Source organism: Watersipora subatra, chromosome 2 (genome assembly GCF_963576615.1).
Source record: "Watersipora subatra chromosome 2, tzWatSuba1.1, whole genome shotgun sequence".
Classification (NCBI taxonomy): domain Eukaryota; kingdom Metazoa; phylum Bryozoa; class Gymnolaemata; order Cheilostomatida; family Watersiporidae; genus Watersipora; species Watersipora subatra.
In genome coordinates this window covers 18,924,722-18,944,553 of record NC_088709.1, presented here as the reverse complement: position 1 = coordinate 18,944,553, position 19,832 = coordinate 18,924,722, and the positions used below count along the sequence as shown (strand labels likewise).

At 40.8% G+C, this 19,832-nt stretch overlaps 1 protein-coding gene across 1 annotated transcript in view; it reads left to right on the top strand.

The window, feature by feature from the left end:
* Positions 1 to 2,474: 2,474 nt before the first annotated feature.
* The window catches only part of LOC137388020 (acylcarnitine hydrolase-like), a gene marked incomplete at its 3' end in the record, with an annotated part of 21,299 nt that continues 3,941 nt past the window's right edge, over positions 2,475 to 19,832 (top strand). The window contains exons 1-2 of the mRNA XM_068074540.1: positions 2,475 to 2,622; positions 9,504 to 9,626. Coding sequence (XP_067930641.1) covers positions 2,475 to 2,622; positions 9,504 to 9,626 — 271 coding nt within the window. The remainder of the gene's footprint in view (positions 2,623 to 9,503; positions 9,627 to 19,832) is intronic.

Genomic DNA, 19,832 nt, shown 5'->3' with positions numbered 1-19,832 from the left:
CAAGCATTGTGTTTCATAGAATTAATACAATTTATAGTTTCAACTAATACATCATATAGCGTGTGCATAACCTATATGGTATATGATAATGCCTTTGATCTATACGCCTTATATACCTCAGCGGTAGAGCGGTAATTGCAATCTCTGTTAGCTCAAATCCATCAGAATTCAAAAATTTAAAATTCAATATTTAATGGGTAAAGCTGGACACAGACACACACACACACATGCACACACGCGCACACGCGCACACGGGCACACAGACACACACACGGACACATATACGGACACACACACGGACACACACACAGACACACACGCACAGACACACACACAGACATACGCACAGACACACGCACAGACACACGCACGCACACGCATGCACACGCACGCACGCGCGCGCACGCACGCACACGCTTGCACACGCACGCACACACACGCACACACGCTCATGCGCTTGCGCACGCGCATGAACACGCGCACGCACACACACGCACTGTTGATGTACTGGGCAGATAAACAGCCAAAGTGATAATGGAAAAAGAAAGGGTACTGCTGGTTGAGAAATGCAATATTAGCAGTCAAATGGCACTGCAGTGCAATAGGAGAACTGCAATGGTAGCTGCAATGGTAGTTGTAATGTACTAGGTGTTATTATGTACAACAAACTGCAATAATGAAAGGAAAATATTGTATGTTTATATCTCTCTCCTGCAATAAGAGAATTGCAATATTAAAAGTAAAATGGCATGCTGCTGTGTAATATACACAGGCTGGGGGCTGTATATCATTGCTCATAGCAGCCAATATCAAGAAGTTGTGATATTTTTCTAGATTTCTGTATTTATATCTAAAAAATTATGCTGAATTTAAAAATCTGAACAGATTTTAGCTGGTTGTCATAGAAATAGATGTATATCTAAAAGAAAATGTAGGCCTATAACTTAATTTTGCAGATATTAAAACGGCTTGGCAGTACCGTGATATTGGGTACCGTGATATGGGGCACAGCCGCATTATCAACAAACTTTTTAGAAAAATAATAACAGTAACATTTTGCACACCATCGGTCATTATATACTCCGATCTTGTAAATTCGAATGATTATTCTTATAACTAAATCCTATAATAATCTTATAAAAATGAATAATTATTTTTACAATTAAATATTGTAATAATCTTATAAGAATTGTTAGAAAAATATCAGATTCAAACCCCGGAATTCAAACCACCAAATTCCATTATCACAGCAGCTTGCCATTTTGCTTCTAATATTTTATTTATCCTATTGCAGGAGAGAGATATAAACATACAATCTTTTCCTTTCATTATTGCTGTTTGTTGTACATAATAACGCTCAGTACATTACAACTACCATTGCAGCTAACATTGCAGTTCTCCTATTGCACTGCAGTGCCATTTGACTGCTAATATTGATATTTTTCTAACGATTCTTATAAGATTATTACAATATTTAATTGTAAAATAATTATTTGATTTTATAAGATTATTATAAGATTTAGTTATAAGAATAATCATTCGAATTTACAAGATCGAAGTATATAGTGACCGATAGTGTGCAATATGTTACTGTTATTATTTTTCTAAAGATTTTGTTGATGATATTGCGGCTGGGCCCAATATCGCGGTACTGCCGAGCCGATTTTAATATCTACAAAATTAAGTAATAGGCCTACATTTTCTTATAGATACACATCTATTTTTATGACAACCAGCTAAAATCTATTTAGATTTTTAAATTCAGCATAATTTTTTTAAATATAAATACAGAAATCTAGATAAATATTACAACTTCTTGATATTGGTTGCTACGACCAATGAAATACAGCCCCCAGCCTGTGTATATTACACAGCAGCTTGCCATTTTACTTCTAATATTGCATTTCTCCTATTGCAGGAGAGAGATATAAACATACATGTATAATATTTTCCTTTCATTATTGCTGTTTGTTGTACATAATAACACCCAGTACATTACAACTACCATTGCAGCTACCATGGCAGTTCTCCTATTGCACTGCAGTGCCATTTGACTGCTAATATTGCATTTCTCAACCAGCAGTACCCTTTCTTTTTTCATTATAACTTTGGCAACATACAAACTGGTCATTCCAAAAGTTATTGCTTAGTTATAATTTTACTGATTAAAACACATGTGGATGCACAACTCATCCTGGCGAGAGGCAACTGCAATTTTTGCTGTAGAAGATGCCACACTGCTGAAACGATCTTATCTGCTCTTCAGCATAAACAATTTTGGCCTAGCCATTTCATTGGTTATCATAGCCTAGTGTTGACATTACTAACAACTACTGGGGCTTGACAAACTACTGCGCTATGATTGTCATTGGCCTCTCTTTGATCACACAAAAGCCGGTTTAATGTTATTATTGCTGGGCAGATAAGCTGTCAAGCACAAGCGTACCGCAAGTCAGAGCTGCCTTGTCATGAAAATGATTCCTTTTGCACTTTTGTTGCTAGTTGTAAGTTTAGTAAACTTCGCTACAGTGAGAAGTGATCCAGTGGTAAGACTGAGCCATGGAGGAGAACTGAGGGGACTTAGTCTAACCTTTCTGGATAAACCAGTTGATTTTTTTCAGGGTAAGTTGATTATTAAAATAAATGATGCATACAACTCTAAAAGACCTACTCATTAAATGATTAAAAGTAACTAAGCAGATGACTTTGCATCACATATAAATAGCTCTTGAGCTATGGTAGTAAGCCATCAAGTCCTTCAACTTGTTTTACTGGAATATACAATAGTGTAATATGCATTGTCTTACCCTGATGTCTGCCATTGCATGTGAAAAAGTAGAACATCTTGATTTTGAACCAGATCCATAAAGCATTGACAATGAAATGAGTTAGGTAAGATAGATACGTTGGACAAGACTTACAGTAGCTATAACATAGGTTATACTGGAATATGGTAGTACTCCTGGTGGCTCAGCAGACAAGTGTTTCATTAGTTTAAAGTAAGAAGAAAAGTTGGTCTATATACTTGGCACTATCAGTGTCAGATTTTATCAGTTTGCAAGCCAACTAACAAACCAACTATCTTAGATCTACTTGAACCATTGGAAGACAGTAGTGGTATATTTGTATCAGCTCATGGAACTACAGTAGTAGTATATTTGTATCAGCTCATGGGAATACAATAGTAGTATATTTGTATCAGCTCATGGTAATACAGTAGTAGTATATTTGTATCAGCTCAAGGGAATACAGTAGTAGTATATCTGTATCAGCTCACAGGAATACAGTAACAGTATATTTGTATCAACTCATTGGAATACAGTAGTGGTATATTTGTATCAGCTCATGGGAATACAGTAGTAGTATACTTGTATCAGCTCATGGGAATACAGTAGTAGTATATTTGTACCAGCTCACGGGAATACAGTAACAGTATATTTGTATCAACTCATTGGAATACAGTAGTGGTATATTTGTATCAGCTCATGGGTATACAGAAGTAGTATACTTGTATCAGCTCATGGGAATACAGTATTGGTGTATTTGTATCAGCTCATGGGAATACAGTACTTAGCAGTATGTTTGTATCAGCTCATGGGAATACAGTGGTAGTATTATACTTGTATCAGTTAATAGGAATAAAATGGTAGAATATTTTAGAGACCTTGTTCTCTAGCTTATTTCTCAAAAAAAAAACAAAGAGAAAAGTAGTAGGTCATTGCAGGTTTTTCTTTGCTTTAAAAAACTTTTTATGTTAAAATTTGATATTTTGAGCTTTCATAATTAACTATTTATTCCTTATTGCTAACTCTCTGAACTCTTGTAATTAACTTGTTCTCCCTTATTGCTGATTCGCTGAGCACTCATAATTAACCTGTTCTCCCTTATTGCTGACTCTCTGAGATCTCATAATTAACCTATAAAGTTTTTTGATTTTTAGAAGTTATTTATCATGCGTGTGTGTATATTTGTATTTAGAGTACTTCCCAAAGTTTAACGGTGGTTAGATCTTTGTTGACTGTGACTTTATTTCCAACTGACAGTGAAACCTGAAAGGTTTTTAAAGACAAATTGATTCACAATCTTTAAGGCAAAGTTGCTGTCTGAATCAGAAAATGTTACGTAAATTACATGATATCAAATGTTATAACCAGAAAAATTAGATAAAAGACAAGTAAACACAAAACATATCTCTGCCATACTCCAGAAAATATATTTAAGTTTCTTGTCCGTAATATCGTTAGAATAATGTTAGTTCGTCAATGGCACACACGCAACTGACTTGATCGAGCCAGGTGTCAGACAGTCTTTTGTGTATTTGTCTCGAAATAATGTCTGATGACAGTTTATAGGAGAATTAAGTAGAAGATGATTATTTAACGACCACCATGGCAAGTGTAAAGGCCGGGAAAACCCATTAAATGTTTGGCGACTCGTGAGAAAAGGCAGCTGTTTTATTGTCTTTGTAAACAGGTCAATCAAGCTGTTCTACAGTCATTTTTTATTGCAAGCAATAATAAGTGCTGTACGTATAAATCCTATGAACTGGTTTATTTTTGTTGATTTCGTATTTTGCAAACTTTACATAACCTGTTCTCCCTTATTGCTTACTCTCTGAGCTCTCATAATTAACCTGTTCTCCCTTATTGCTGCCTCTCTGAGCTCTTATAATTAACCTGTTCTCCCTTATTGCTGACTCTCTGAGCTCTCATAATTAACCTGTTCTCCCTTATTGCTGCCTCTCTAAGCTCTCATAATTAACTAGTTGTCTCTTACTGCTGACTCTCTAAGCTCTCATAATTAACTTGTTCTCTTTTATTGCTGCCTCTCTGAGCTCTCATAATTAACTAGTTGTCTCTTACTGCTGACTCTCTAAGCTCTCATAATTAACTTGTTCTCTTTTATTGCTGACTCTCTGAGCTCTCATAATTAACCAGTTGTCTCTTATTGCTGCCTCTCTAAGCTCTCATAATTAACTAGTTGTCTCTTACTGCTGACTCTCTAAGCTCTCATAATTAACTTGTTCTCTTTTATTGCTGACTCTCTGAGCTCTCATAATTAACCTGTTCTCCCTTATTGCTGACTCTCTGAGCTCTCATAAATAACTTGTTCTCTCTTATTGCTGACTCTCTGAGCTCTCATAATTAACTAGTTCTCCCTTATTGCTGACTCTCTAAGCTCTCATAATTAACTAGTTGTCTCTTATTGCTGACTCTCTGAGCTCTCATAATTAACTAGTTTTCCCTTATTGCTGCCTCTCTGAGCTCTCATAATTAACTAGTTGTCTCTTACTGCTGACTCTCTGAGCTCTCATAATTAACTAGTTGTCTCTTATTGCTGACTCTCTAAGCTCTCATAATTAACTAGTTTTCCCTTATTGCTGCCTCTCTGAGCTCTCATAATTAACTAGTTGTCTCTTACTGCTGACTCTCTGAGCTCTCATAATTAACTAGTTGTCTCTTATTGCTGACTCTCTAAGCTCTCATAATTAACTAGTTTTCCCTTATTGCTGCCTCTCTGAGCTCTCATAATTAACCTGTTCTCCCTTATTGCTGCCTCTCTAAGCTCTCATAATTAACCTGTTCTCCCTTATTGCTGACTCTCTGAGCTCTCATAATTAACCAGTTGTCTCTTATTGCTGACTCTCTGAGCTCTCATAATTAACCAGTTGTCTCTTTTTGCTGACTTTCTGAGCTCTCATAATTAACTAGTTGTCTCTTATTGCTGACTCTCTGAGCTCTCATAATTAACTAGTTGTCTCTTATTGCTGACTCTCTGAGCTCTCATAATAAACCTGTTCTCCCTTATTCCTGACTCTGAGCTCTCATAATTAACTTGTTCTCTCTTATTGCTGACGTAATCACTATGGTTCCATGAATTGCATGATACGCATTTGGGTCTGTGGCAAGTTGAGTTACTTTGCAATCGAGTGCTTCAATGAACATCTGCAAGATGAGCATTTAATGCCAGCGCTTGACCCCATAGGTCAAATATTGACCTAATTAATGCCTCTAAATGATTCCGCAGTCTTTTGACGTTAAGCTTAGCAGCAATTGTACAAAACATTGGAGCCATTGATCTCAAAACCCCTGAAATGGCCAAGGTCTTTGGGAGTACGGAAATCCACCCGCACCATGTTGGGTTAAGCGTGTGAGTAAATTTCATTGTGTTCAATGTGAGAAAGAAGTCTAGTTTCAGATTTAATAGCTATGGAAGATCACGAATACACAGCTAAATAAAAGGGACAGACTACTGAGATTACTACTAATGATTTATGTAAGAGACATAAGGATGTAGGTGCACAGTGCTATTCCATTAACTGAAAAAAAATTCAGGGATGGACTTTCAAAGGAAAGGGCATAAAATTTCACAAGGGAGTAACTTCTACTATTAGTTCTATTACTATTGCTAAAGCCTACTACCACTACTAGTTGTGCTACTACTAATTAGTACTGCCACTAGTTAGTTCTACTAAACTGGTCATTGGGTGAGTGAAAGTCGATCAGTGTCACTGCTGAGTGTGCGAGTGTGACCGTATGTTGTCGGTGATTCGATGAATTTATAAGCTAGTGAGTGAACATTTTTCTTGTTTAGAACAAAGGTTTTTATTATTTAAATTTGAAATTTTTATTGTATCAATATTTAAGAACTTCAAACCATCGCATTATTTCTAAATAAATATTTGGAAAAAATGCTTGTAGTGTCTATAATATTATTTATTGTTGTACCTGGATATAGCTAGCTGTAAGAAGGTAAGAGTAATAATACTATTGTTATTACTACCGTTGCTAACTAACTAGTACAGTTTCATTTTAATTTTTAGATTACCAAATGATGTAACTGAGAACTCTTGTTATTTACAATGGTATCTCAACTGCAGAATAATGAATAAGCCTGGTCCTTGGGCACTTGTCTGCAACGAACATTTCAATGATTCATGTTTTGACGGAGCAGGCCAAAATGTTCAACTGAAACCAGATGCTGTGTCCACACTGTTTACACTGCCCAGCCATTTAATGGTTTATTTTTTAATGTTGAATGGTGCTTTTCAATGATTGAATTCCAAACAATATTGTCAAACAAAGAGCTGCCAGGTTTTTCAACTTAGAGTAGATATATCTAAATTTCTTTCAGAAACCTCAAGCAGCACGCAAAACAGCGACAGCTCCCACTGCAAGTGCTTATAAATATGTCTGCAGCTTAGCAGAATATGTTGATGTAAATCTCTCTAGTAATGCATCTGTGGCAATGGTTAGTACTTCTGTGCAGTATTTTTGCAGTTTGTTTGTTGTCATTTCTGTTGAAATAATTTCATGGATGCAATCCATTTTGGATGCTTGATAAAGAAATTTCCATTAAGCGTTATGCCTAAGATGTGTTTGAATTGGTTCCAGTAAAATTTGCCACATTTTCATTTTGCAAAGCGATATGGTAGCATTTTGACCTATTTTATTTTCAGGATCATGACTACAGCAGAATGATCATAACTGTATTGTTGTATCTTAAGGGTGCTATGTTTCATGTGAATAAGGCATTCATTTTTTGTTGATTTTATATAATTGTTGCAATTGATGCATTTGTTTAGGTAGTTGGAATAATAATCCTACTGTTACTCAGTTTAAGGCTACCTTTCACAAACTTATCAGCAAATGTGGTGGAGAATCAGATGCTAGTAAGACAGATAATGTTACTGCTCAAAACGAGATTCTCATCATACAGGCTACTCTCGGAGTTGATCAGTTTGTGGAGCACACAATGATTTCAGATGTCAAACTTCTGTTATAAGTAACAGTATAGTCTATATAGCTGGCTACATTGTGTGAAAGCTAACTAAAGTGCTGTCACGTGACATTGGTCGTTAGTCGCTGGTTACTACTAAGTCAAGTATCCAGTACCAACATCTCTATACTGTACTCGAGCTACAAAACAATGGAGGATTGGTGCGGACATTAGACATTGTCATCAGGAACCTGCTAGTTGCAGATCGATACTTTCGAATTAATTCAAAGCCAGATCCACTCCATTGTGTGGTTATGTCATCAGCAGTGTAGGATCTAGTGATGTGCTATGCCTTGGGAAACTCCTTACGAACACAGCAGATGGCATACCAACCACTGTGCTTCATTGATAAAAAACCTCATTCAGTCATTTTGGGAACTCCAACAGCATCATTATGCTAAAAATCGTACATTCAAACTTCAAGCTGCATCTTTGCGGCATAAAACACTAAAACAGTACTTTTTAAAGGCCAGTAACAATGTAATCACTGTAATATTCATCTTTAGCTGTTTTTGTACTGTTATTTCTAATCAGATTTAGTTCTAAGAAATTCTGATGCACCTTTGCTCAATATCCAGTGATATGCAAATCTCCTTTTACACAGTTTCTGTAACGTGCATGTATGAGCTTAATCATCTGATTACACCAATTCCTGCATTTCCTTGTTTGCATTGTTTTGATTATCCTCTATTACAACTGTTTTAATTTCCGCTTAGTTGTTGCAGGAGTTTATTCCATCTTTCACAGATACTATATTATACATATCATACATTCATGAGCTGTTATTACTTAAATCTTGAAAACGGATGCTATTTTGGCAGCATATGTGTTGTTTTTATCGAAACAATTCATGTGCTAAGTTTCTCCATTATGGTTTATGCATCTATAATATAATCTGCAATACAATGGAACAGTTGTTATTTGCCTGAGTATATCATTTGCTGTGTTTATGTATCTGTAAAACAACAGTTTGTATGAATAAAATGGTCCAGGAAAACCTATTTTACATCCACTTACTTATTATATCCTACTCCATATGTTATAAATAGGTTTTCTTCTATCAGGACACTCTAAACCTTGTTTATGAAAAGTTTTCATTAACACTCAGGCGAAAAATAACCATTCAACATGTACGTTTCTGTCATTTTTCACTGTTTGTTTACATACGGAGCTAGTACGCGATTAACTCTCCAATATGGCGCATGCATTACGTATTTCGATCAGTGTAAAAGTCACGTGATTGCCATTCTAGGGGTTTTAAGTTCAATGATATGCGCATTGAGACTGCTTGAATCGCTATAAAAATGACTGAAGCGTAAAAATGTTTAGAATGGAATAGCCAGCTATATTTTAATGCGCGTCATTCACAAGTGCCATTTCCATTATTCACAAGCATGATGGATTCGATAACGATTTGTGAATTGCAAAACTCGCTTATCTTGCGGATTTATGCCGTTTCCATGATGCGGTTAACTCACGAATTAGCTCAAATTTGCGCACCATGGGAGTCATGGAAACATACATGTAGTGTCAGAGCTCTTGTAATTAACTAGTTCGATCTTGTTGCTGGCTCTCTGTAATTATTCGTAACTGCGACTCGCCAGCATATCTTGTTTATCTTCAAACAAAGGTTACACAGCTGTACTGTGTATTCTTGCTCATGCCCTCAAATCTACACAAAAGTGTTTGTGTAGAATAAGTCAAAACCTTTTTGTATATTTTAGGTGTGAGATATGCCCAGCCTCCTACAGGTGACCTAAGATTCAAAAAACCAGTTCCAACCTCGTGGGAAGGAGTAGTAGATGCTAAAGAGAGTGGAAATGTTTGTCCGCATCTCAATTTTCTAGGTAAATCAACTGTATGTCATTTGAGAATAGGGAGTTTAAGCAGTTTAACACTTCGATACCTAGATGACCTCAGCTAAAGTTTTAATGGCATTCTTTAGTTTACTAAGAGCCGACTCCACCTGTTAGTCTGTACTTGTATCCAACTGTCAGTTTGTCTATCTGTCCGTCCGAATTCGTGGTTAGAAGTTGGAAATAATATTGCGTCATATGGGATTCATTCACTTTCGCCAAAATGCACCAATCGGCCACTCATTGACACTTTGGAATAACTGTGCATATAATTACTCTCAATGGTATTTTGGCACACCTGACAATCTCTTACAGTACATGAGACTACCAGGGTTCTATTTCTTAATAATCTGTGTTAACAGTTTATTTAGACTGATTAGTACTGATAGAGTCTTCAGATGGTAAAATTTTTGGCAGATACAAACATCTCACTGTTAATCATTTTTAATGCTCAGGGTATCACATAAACTCAGAAATTATCTTTCTTCTGTCAGCACGATTTTTCTTCTAAACTATATAAAATATACGCAACGTTTTCATTAAGCTCTTGATGTGCATTTGGAGTTGTGCCCAAGTTGAGTGACCGAGCAATTAAGTGTTTCTATGAACATTCGCGGGATGCACTTTTAACTTTTTGGTAACAAGACCAGACTCCATTGCTAATTATTGACCCTCTCATAAGTCAGTAAGTAGTGGCACACTCTTGTCACACTTAGCAGCATTTGGAATATTAGCGCATCAGAACTGCTCAAATGAAATAAAAACTACTGAAGCATGAAAAGGTTTAGGATGGAATAGCCTTCATCATTCGTAAGTGCTGTTTCCATTATTTGCAAGCGTGATGAATTTGATAAAGATTTGTGCTTACCAAATTTTAACCGATTTGGTCATCTGCATGATGCGGTTCTCATGTGGATTAACTCAGAATTGAGCATCATGCGCACCATGGAAACATATTTAACGGCGGAGAACTGTGGTAAGGGCTGCAGCGATAGACTTCCTGGTCACCCCTGTCGTAGGATCAAGCCTCCGAGGTACTAAGGAGGCCCGGCCACCGGTAAGAACTCAGACTACCGAGAAGAAGACCGAATGGCCACGAAGAAGAAACTGTGTGTGGAAATAAATGGGACAGATCCTAGACTGTAATTAAAAATATAAAATGTAGAGGAATCGATCTTTGAGACAGAGTCGTACTGTGCACACACTCCCTGCATGTATGCTCTTGGTTGCCTATCATGCATGTATAATCATATGCATTTATTCAGTAAATATATACTTCATTGGCACTTAACACTCAGAGTTTTTGTTTGACTGCCTTGTGGAGAGTAAAGGGATCCGGCAGATTCCTTTACACATGGTGATACTAAGAGTGACTCACTCACTAAAACTATTGCTTGCTACGTACACAGGCTTACAGTTGGTTGTTAAATAATTTTTATGTAGACCTAGTCATCATTAGCTATATATATTTCTCAAAGTTTGTCTGTCTGTCACTCCAGCTATAACTATAGCGCATGCTGATTATTTTACCAATGTGGCTACAAGTCACCACGCCCTTGTTAAAAATATTTTTCTTAAGGTTCATTTACTAAATATAGGGTCAAAGCCAATTCTTCTCACGCGGACAATTATATTATCTCGAGTAGGAATAGCTTCAAAACGATCTCTCCTTTTGGTCAGACAAAAACAGTCCTATGTCTCATTTTTATATTTGTATTAGTATCGACTGGTACCAGTATCGTTGTACTCAAGGTTTTGATGGATAAGTTCTGCTGGAACAGTAATCTTTTTAATACAGACACTTCTATGCAACAAATCGTTATTATTAATTCATTATATTCAGGCTTTTTATTTTGTTTTCTCAGTTCGTTCTTTTGTGTCATTACCAAATCATCTTTTATTTTAATCATAGCAACACCGCCTTAATTTAGCTATTACTTGCTAAATATTTCACATTTACATTGAAACCTTTTTATAGTTGTTTTATTATTTTTTTAATTTATTTGACCTGCACAAAACATTTTACTAATGATATGAAATTTAAAAGTTACAGTTGTATGACAAAGTTTAAAAACCTTTACAGCTGTTTTTATTTTCTCTTAAATTATTTCAACTACACAAAACACTTTTCTCATGATATGTAGTTTAAAAGTTAGAATGACAAATGTTGTTTTATGTTAAATACAAATAAATTTTTTGTTAAAAAACTTTTTTATTATCCTACAGCTTGTAAATACATATATGTAAAGTTTCAATACACTTTTTAACATGCAATTATTCATAAGTTGGGAAAAAATTCATTATTTTCTAAAACATCGATTGCTTCCATTATTTCTTCATTATAATATTTCAACAGCTGAAAGAATTGGTAACATTTTTGGAAAGGAAGTATTTAATACTTTGAGACCTGGCTGTTTTTGTCCATGTGTGGCAGTATCCTTGGGCAATTTGCCAAAAGATAGGAAGTTATAAAGCTTTTACTAAATATATCAAAATAGGGTCATAATCTGATGATAATTGGTAAGATACACAATTAGGAAAAATCAGATAATCGGTAAAACAGTCCAACAACACACAGCAAATATCACCAAATATAAAAAAATTTGTTTCACAGTTCTTCGAGCTGAAACCATAAAAATTCGTATGACTTTGAAACCTTTAAGTAATGTTGTAGTGAAATCATGTTCATTGAGTAAACGTTCATGTTTTTATGAACAAAAATAATCTTCAAAATTAATGTTTGTATCATATAATTTTCCCACTGCATTACGATTGTCTCTTAGATATCAACAAGCGAGTTACATCAATTTTTTTCGCGATATAGTCCTAGTGAAATTGTTATTATAACAGAGAAAGTGAATAAAGATATTTGAAAGGTGTTAAAAATGGAAGTAAAATTTTCGATCTAACGCCATGTGCGATAATAAGCTTGATTGGTAAAACTATACAAGTGAAGTATTTGTTTTTATCAAAATAACAACACTAGCAAATAATAGCTGACAAAACATAACAAATAACAACGCAGACCATTAATGCAAAAACTGTAGTCTGCGCAGTTAAGAGTCACTCAATTTATCTGATAAAACCAAGACCACCATGAATACTAATGAAAAGTATTTTATATGCTTCATTGCTTTAACAATGATATCTAAAATCCAAATCACTTGTATCAGTTCATTGGCCTCTAGCAAGCAATGTCAGTCAAGCTCATTTTATATTGTAAAGGTTTGTGCAACGTTCACTTTCCTCCATTAGTACAAGACTCGTGCATGAATTCAATACCTATATTTCTGCTTAGTTCATCAATGTGTACAAGAAAGAATCAAGTAACAGGCAATGAACAGGCCCAGAACAGCTCTGCTCTTCTACACAAATGTTTGAGCTTATATAGCTAGTAAGCTCCGCCTCCGTTTTAGTTGGCTGGACCTGGCATGACTCTGGGCATGCTTGGCTGAACTCCGACCTCATTAACACACTTGACTGAACACAGCTTGGCTCGGCTTAATTCAGCCCTATGCTCAGCTCCCAGTGGACCACATTCCACAACACTCTTCCCCCATTGATGACCATAGTCTCCGATCTAGACCTTGGGAGAGAGAGCTTATGGTAGCTACGTTGCAGACCTCCTCCTCTCCTGTCAGGGTTCTGTCCAGGCCCTCCACGTTTGTGTCTGAGGCAGCTGCCCCGGGGCAGCTCGTGCCGGCCTCGGCGGCTGCCTTCTCCAACTCTCGATCTCCTTGGTCTGCTGCCACACCGACTGGCTTCGGGGCACTTAGAGCTTCTTCAGCTTCTTCCAAGCTCCTGGTGACCAAAACCAATAGTTCTGGCAAAGACACATCACATGCGTCATCAAAGTTCTCCAACAAACTGAGGGCGTCCAGGGTGAGCGAGTGCTCTAACAGAAAGTCCTTGGTAGCGGCCGTGAGAACTACCTGGTTGTCCTCTTGTCCCACCTCCGGGTCATTTGCCGGTGATTCCATCGAGTAGCACACTCCGTTCCCGTACTGGTCCGGCCTTCTAGTAGTCTAGGCTGGCCGTGGGTTGTGGCGGACAGGTTCCGATGAAGTCTTCAGTGTGGGAGCCATTCCGGTCTCCTCCGGGTTTGATTTCGGTTCACCCGAAACTTCTTCTAGCGGGAACGGATTGGCTTCTACCGAACTTGGAGAGCGTCCTTGGCGTCTCTGGTGTTCTCCTTCCTCCGGTCCGACCTGGTTTTCTCCCGGAGTTACTTCCTGTCCTTGTTTTTCAGCAGCTTCCAGCAGCAGCCTTTCCCAGTTGGGAGGTGGCATTATCAGCACAAGGTCCACTCTAGCCTCTTCTTGCCTTTTCTCCGGCCTGCTGTGTCGAGCTCCCTTCATGTTGGGACCCTCCTTGGCTCCAGAGTGGTTAGGGCCTGTCACAACTTCTTTGGGCAAGCATGATAGGGTTTTAGAGTTCCTTCGCTCTAGATGGATAACTGGCCCTGCCATTCCACCAGATATGTGTGGTTCCCCCAGGCTTTCAGGACCTGGTATGGTCCCACGAACTTTGCCTGCAGCTTGGGATTTTCTCTCCATCTCCGGCGTTTGTTCGTGAGTCATACCCAGTTGCCTGGGGCGTACAGCGGTGGCTCTTCCCTGTCTTCTTGCCGCACTTCCATCTGGCTTTGCTGTAGTGCCTCATGCACTGTTTGCAGTCTCCGCTGCACCTCCAGAGCGTGCTGGTGAGCAGGAAAGAACTCGGTCAGTGGAAGGTGGCTTTCCAGTTGGTTTGGCAACCTCAGCTCCCGTTCCAACATTAGCATGTTGGCCGTTTCTCCAGTCGCAGAGTAGGTGGTGCGTCTGTATGCCCTTATCAGTTAGGGGAGCAGTAGGTCCCACTCATCCTGTCCCCGAGCCAGGAGCAGCGCTCTCAAGGAGTCTCCGAGTCCCCGGTTATTCCGCTCCACGATTCCATTTGCCTGTGGATGACACGGAGTCGTGTGGGTCTTCCCCACATTCCAGAGTTGGCACAGTTTGGCCATCAGCTGGCTCTCGAACTGCGCCCCTTGGTCCCTGTAGATCTGCTCAGACAATCCCAGGTAGCAGAAGACCCGCTCATCCAGTGCGTTGGCGACCATTGGGGCCGTTGCGTCAGGTAGTGCCAAGGCGTCCTGCCACCGGTTGAAGTGGTCGGTGAGAACCAGGACCTACTTGTTCCCCTTTGGCGTGGCAGGAAATAGCCCCACCAGATCCACAGCCATATTCTGCCAGGGTCGTTCTGCATAGAGCCTCCTTTTTCCTCCGGCCGCCTTTGTTCCTCCATGCTTTGCGGCTTGGCACACCTCGCAACTCTTGATGAGCTGTCTGACTGTGGACGTCATTCCGGGCCAGTATCATGTCAGTTGGAGGCGACCTAGCCTCCTTCCTACCCCAGAGTGAGTCAGGGCGTGCGTTTTCCACACCGCGGTTTCTCGCATGGCTGGGGGCAGATGGCGCACCATCTGGCATGGCCCTGCGGGGCCACGCGTGCTTCCAACACGCCGTCCTGTTGTTTGCGCAGAGAGCCCCATATGTGATGCAGGCTGTCCAGCTCTCTGCTCCCGACCTCCATATGTTCTGCAGGCACCTCCTCTCCTGTGGCGATGGCACAGTACATGATGGCCACTGGTCCCTATCTTGTAGCCTGTGTCCTTGCCAGTTCGCCTTTTGGTCCTGTCACTCCTGGTGGGGCTGATAGCCTCTTGGGGAACCTCCGGCACCCAAGTTCAATCTTGCCACGGTTGGGGCGGGAATCCCGTGCGAGTTGATGGCCGGCCCTCGGGGTATGCGACGTTGCCCAGGGTTGATCCCGCTCTATCGAAAGCAGGAGTTCCATCCAGGCAACTGATTGGTACCCACGCAGCTAACGGCCTTTGTTCCCTTGCCAGCTCCTTCCGTGAGGGGCCCCCGTCTCTCTGTTCAATGCTCGCGCATTGCCGGCAGTCCTCGCAGGTTTGCCTGCTCAATCCATTAGCATTCCCATGGCGAGCTCCTGACCGGTGCTCCAGGATGTAGCGGAACTCCGCCAAGATCTCAAGCCAATGGGCTACTTGGTTTGAAGGTTCCCTCCTCCGGCATAGCCACCGGAGTGATGCATGGTCTGTCCGTAGGAGGAACTCCTGGCCATACAGATACAGCCGAAAGTGCTTGACCGCCTTCACTACCGTAAGTAGTTTCCGTCGGGTGATGCAGTAATTGTGTTCTGAAGGGATGAGGGTCTCGCTGTAGTAGGCAATGACCCTCTCGCAGCCCTCCTGTACTTGGGACAGCACGTCCCCCACTCCACATCCGCTGGCGTTCGTGTCCAGGATGTACTGCCTCCGAGGATCCGGATAGCCCAAGATCGGGGCAATGCTGATGCTCTTCTTCTCCAGGGCTTTCGCTTTGCAGTCAGACGGTGCAAGGGTTGCGCTATAGTGGCGAACTTTGGGATATGTAGCCGACCGTCTCGAAGAATCTTTGAAGTTCCCTCACTCTGGGCGGACTCGGCCACTTTGCGACTGCCTACACCTTGTCGGGGTCTGTAAAGACTCCGTCCTGGCTTACTATGTGACCCAGGTGGTGGACCTGGGGTTGCAATAGCCCACACTTGGAGGGCTTAAGCTTTAGTCCAGCCTTGTGGAGTCTCTGGAAGACCTCTTCCAGCTGATGTAGATGCGTATCGAAATCCGGGGCGATGACAATGATATCATCCAGATATAGATAGCATCATCGTTCTTCAGTGGTTTTCTGCATCCAGGGATACCTGCCAATACCCGCTCACCAGGTCGAGCGTGCTAAAATAGTGACTGCCGAACAGGGAGTCCAGGATGTCGTCGATCCTAAGTAGCTGGTAGGCGTCTTGCTCCAGGACGACGTTGAGATGCCGGTAGTCAATACAGAAGCGCCACTTTCCATCCTTCTTCTGGACCATCACCACAGAGGGAGCTCCAAGCTGCTCTAGCTGGCTCGATGAGCCCTCATTTGAGCAGATCCTGGACCTGCCTCTCGGCTTCTGCCTCCTCCGGTCCGAGTCTGTGAAGGGGTTGTCGGATTGGCCGAGTGCCCTCTTTAAGTGGAATAGAATGTTCCACCTCCGAGGTCCTTGCCACGTCGTCGTCACCCGTACTGAACACTGTGGCATACCGACGCAGCAGGGATGCCAACCTTGACGTTTGTCCTATGTCTTCACAGTTTGGCCGGGCCGCCTACAACAATTCTTCAAGGTGAGCCAGCACTCCATTGATTGAAGTCGGACCAGCGTCACACAATAAGGGGTTGTCCTCTTCAACCTGTGGGGTCTCCACTCCCGTGTAAGTGCCGATAGTGGCTCCGGACCGGAAGGTCAAAGGTTGCTCCGTAGTGTTCATGCAGCAGGTGATTATCTGTTCCTTGGGTCCCAGCTGGTTCAGGCTACTGGCTACGGGAGGTCTGTCGGGAAGTCTCTCGATTAGTCCCATGGGGCAATAGTTCCGCGTGGTGATGCGACAGTGTATCGCCATCTCTGTCCGAGTGAGAACCATTACCCCCTTTATCACTGGTACTTTTTTCTGTAGCAGCTGCCCATGCTGATCCGCGCAGACTAGCTGTCTGCCATCTAATTGGACCATTGGCTGCTCAAACTCGAGAGTGCATTGATGGGCCACAAAGAACGGCATTCCGAGTATGGCATCTTCACTCAGTCGTCTAACTACGAAAACTTCCTCTGTCTTCACATCTCTCAAACGGATAGTCAGACGAATTATCCTATAAAAGGGGAGCCGCGTTCCGTCAGCCAATAGTCCGTGGCTGTCACTCTCTTTGAGTCGGTCCCGCATGGCTCCTGGCAATCGATCAAATATTTGTTTATTGATCAGATTGGTGGTGCATTCGATGTCCAACAGGATCTGAATGAGCCGCCCCTCCACTTTTCTCGGGAGGAGATAGCTGGTAGAGTGCGATTGGCTGAAGGCTTGCGACCTGGTGGGGCGAGGTCGCTCCCTCGGGCTGTCCCACATCCGGAGTAAATCTGCTGCTCCCGTGATTGCCACTCCCAAGGTGGAGAAGGGGTCAACCTGGCCGCTTTTAAGACAGCTTCCAACTGTCCAGTCAAGTGGAAATGGTTCTCAGTGTCTGGGGTGGAAGGAATTTGGGGGTCACCCTCCTGCGTTTTGAGTTACATCCCTGCCGTTCGCATCAAGGGGTGTAGGCTGTGTCCGGGACAGGGGGCTGTCCAGACTAGTCTCATCCAAGGACTGGTAATAGTTCCGCGTCACCACAGGCCTTTCCTGTGCATGAACTTCCCTTGGCCTAGTCCTTGCTGGTTGAGACCAGCCGTCAGCCGCCGAGTCTCGCGAAATCTTATTGCTTTTTCGTGTTTGCTTGGCTTTGACACAGCCAGTAGTCGGAGCTACTGCTGTGGCCGCCCTTCGTTTCCCGAAGCCGGTTTGGTGTGGCGAGGGAAATTTTTCTGTACGCGCCCCGGTTGACCACATCCCCAGCAAAGAGTAGCTGGCTGGCTCCTCTTGGTTTGAATGTGAATCTGCTCCTGGAGCCGTTCCACCTTGTCCGCGAGAGTTTGGACCAGCTGGGCTAGTTGTTCTATAAAGATCGCTATCTTTAAAGATTGACTTGCAACAAAATTCGCATTACAGTTATTCGGTATCAAAAGATTCACCATGTCTTACTCTGTTGTGTTGTAGGTGCAAAATATGTGGAAATGTGATTACAAGCTCTTAAAAGCTCAAAAACGAACAGCTAATCGCAGCCACACAAGATCGCTGTAGATTGGATTCTCTTTCCAAAACGGCTCAAATGTGACGTAGTTGTAGGAGATGGTTTCTGTTTACACCTTTAAGCAACCTCATTCGTCAATATATTTTCACAAATATACTTCACACATTCAATAAAACCCTGTCTATCGTTCTTACGCATCTACTTTATCGTCATTGTAATGCTGTCACTTTCAGCACTGATATCCTATAACCTACCAAAAAAATTTATTTAATCTTTTCACCTTAGCTCGAAGGAGTACATATCATTGTCTGATAAACATGACGAGCCTGTTGGTCACCTTTGATAATCAAAAAATGCTGCAGAAATTAATCACAAAGTATTGGGTCACATGATCAGATTACGACTAGACGATTAGACCAAAGCCGAAACAAAGCTGTAGAGTAGCGAGTATCTATATTTGATACGAGGTCTTTGGTAAAACCCGAAGTGTTTATCATAAACTGGTGCTATGAAAAGTCTTATATTGAGCTTTTTATCGGCCTTTCAATTCCAGGGAAAACATCACGTGACAAAACAATAACCAAATGTAATGACAATGAGAAGATTTTAAGAGCTTGTAATTACATTTCCACATATTCTGCACCTACAACACAACAGAGTACGACATGGTGAATCTTTTGAAACCAAATAACTGTAATGTGAACTTTGTTGTAAGTCAATCTTCAAAGATGTTTGATCAATTAGTTTAATTAAAAGCAACGGCCAGTTATTTTGCTGGTTTGATTGCCATTGGATGAAGCATTAATTCCCACAATCGTCCAATAGCTGAGTTTATATGGGAGCATATCCTCAATGATCAAATATGAAGTTTGCTTAGCTTATTGCATGCAGAGAGTGTAGGTGTTTTAAGAGCTTTGTTGCACAAACAAGGTGTCTGTGATCTTGGCTGGATATGTGTGTGCCGAAGAGAAAGCAGACCTCAAAAACTGGTTGCAAAGTTGCAGAGAGTTTAGATGTCATAGGATTGTCATTGGATGCCATTTCCAATTGCTAAAGTGGAAATCAAACTTCGACCTATGGTTTGAAAACCAGCATTCTAAACCATTAAGCTAGCTGAGCTTACTGTATGTATCTTCAATGACAGAGTTTAAACATGAAGCCTGTATATTGATTTACGTAGCTAGTATATCAAGGCTGTTTAATGCCTAAACTCAGTGAGAAGTAAGTTTTGATTATGCTGCATGTTCAAAATGCAACTAGTATTTCTAGATGCTTCACGAATTGGATCAGCTATTGTATTTTTTGTAAAGCTACAAAGTCAGTATATATGTAACTGTACCTCTTGTTGAACCTACCTTTCACTTTCTTACTACTTCATACACTCTTTCTGTGTTCACTTCAATTCTCTAATTAAGAGATTCAGAGCCATTCAGAGACACTTCTAACTTGTACCACTTTGATGCCATAAGGAATCTGCTTGACAAAGCTGTAGCCACTATCAGTA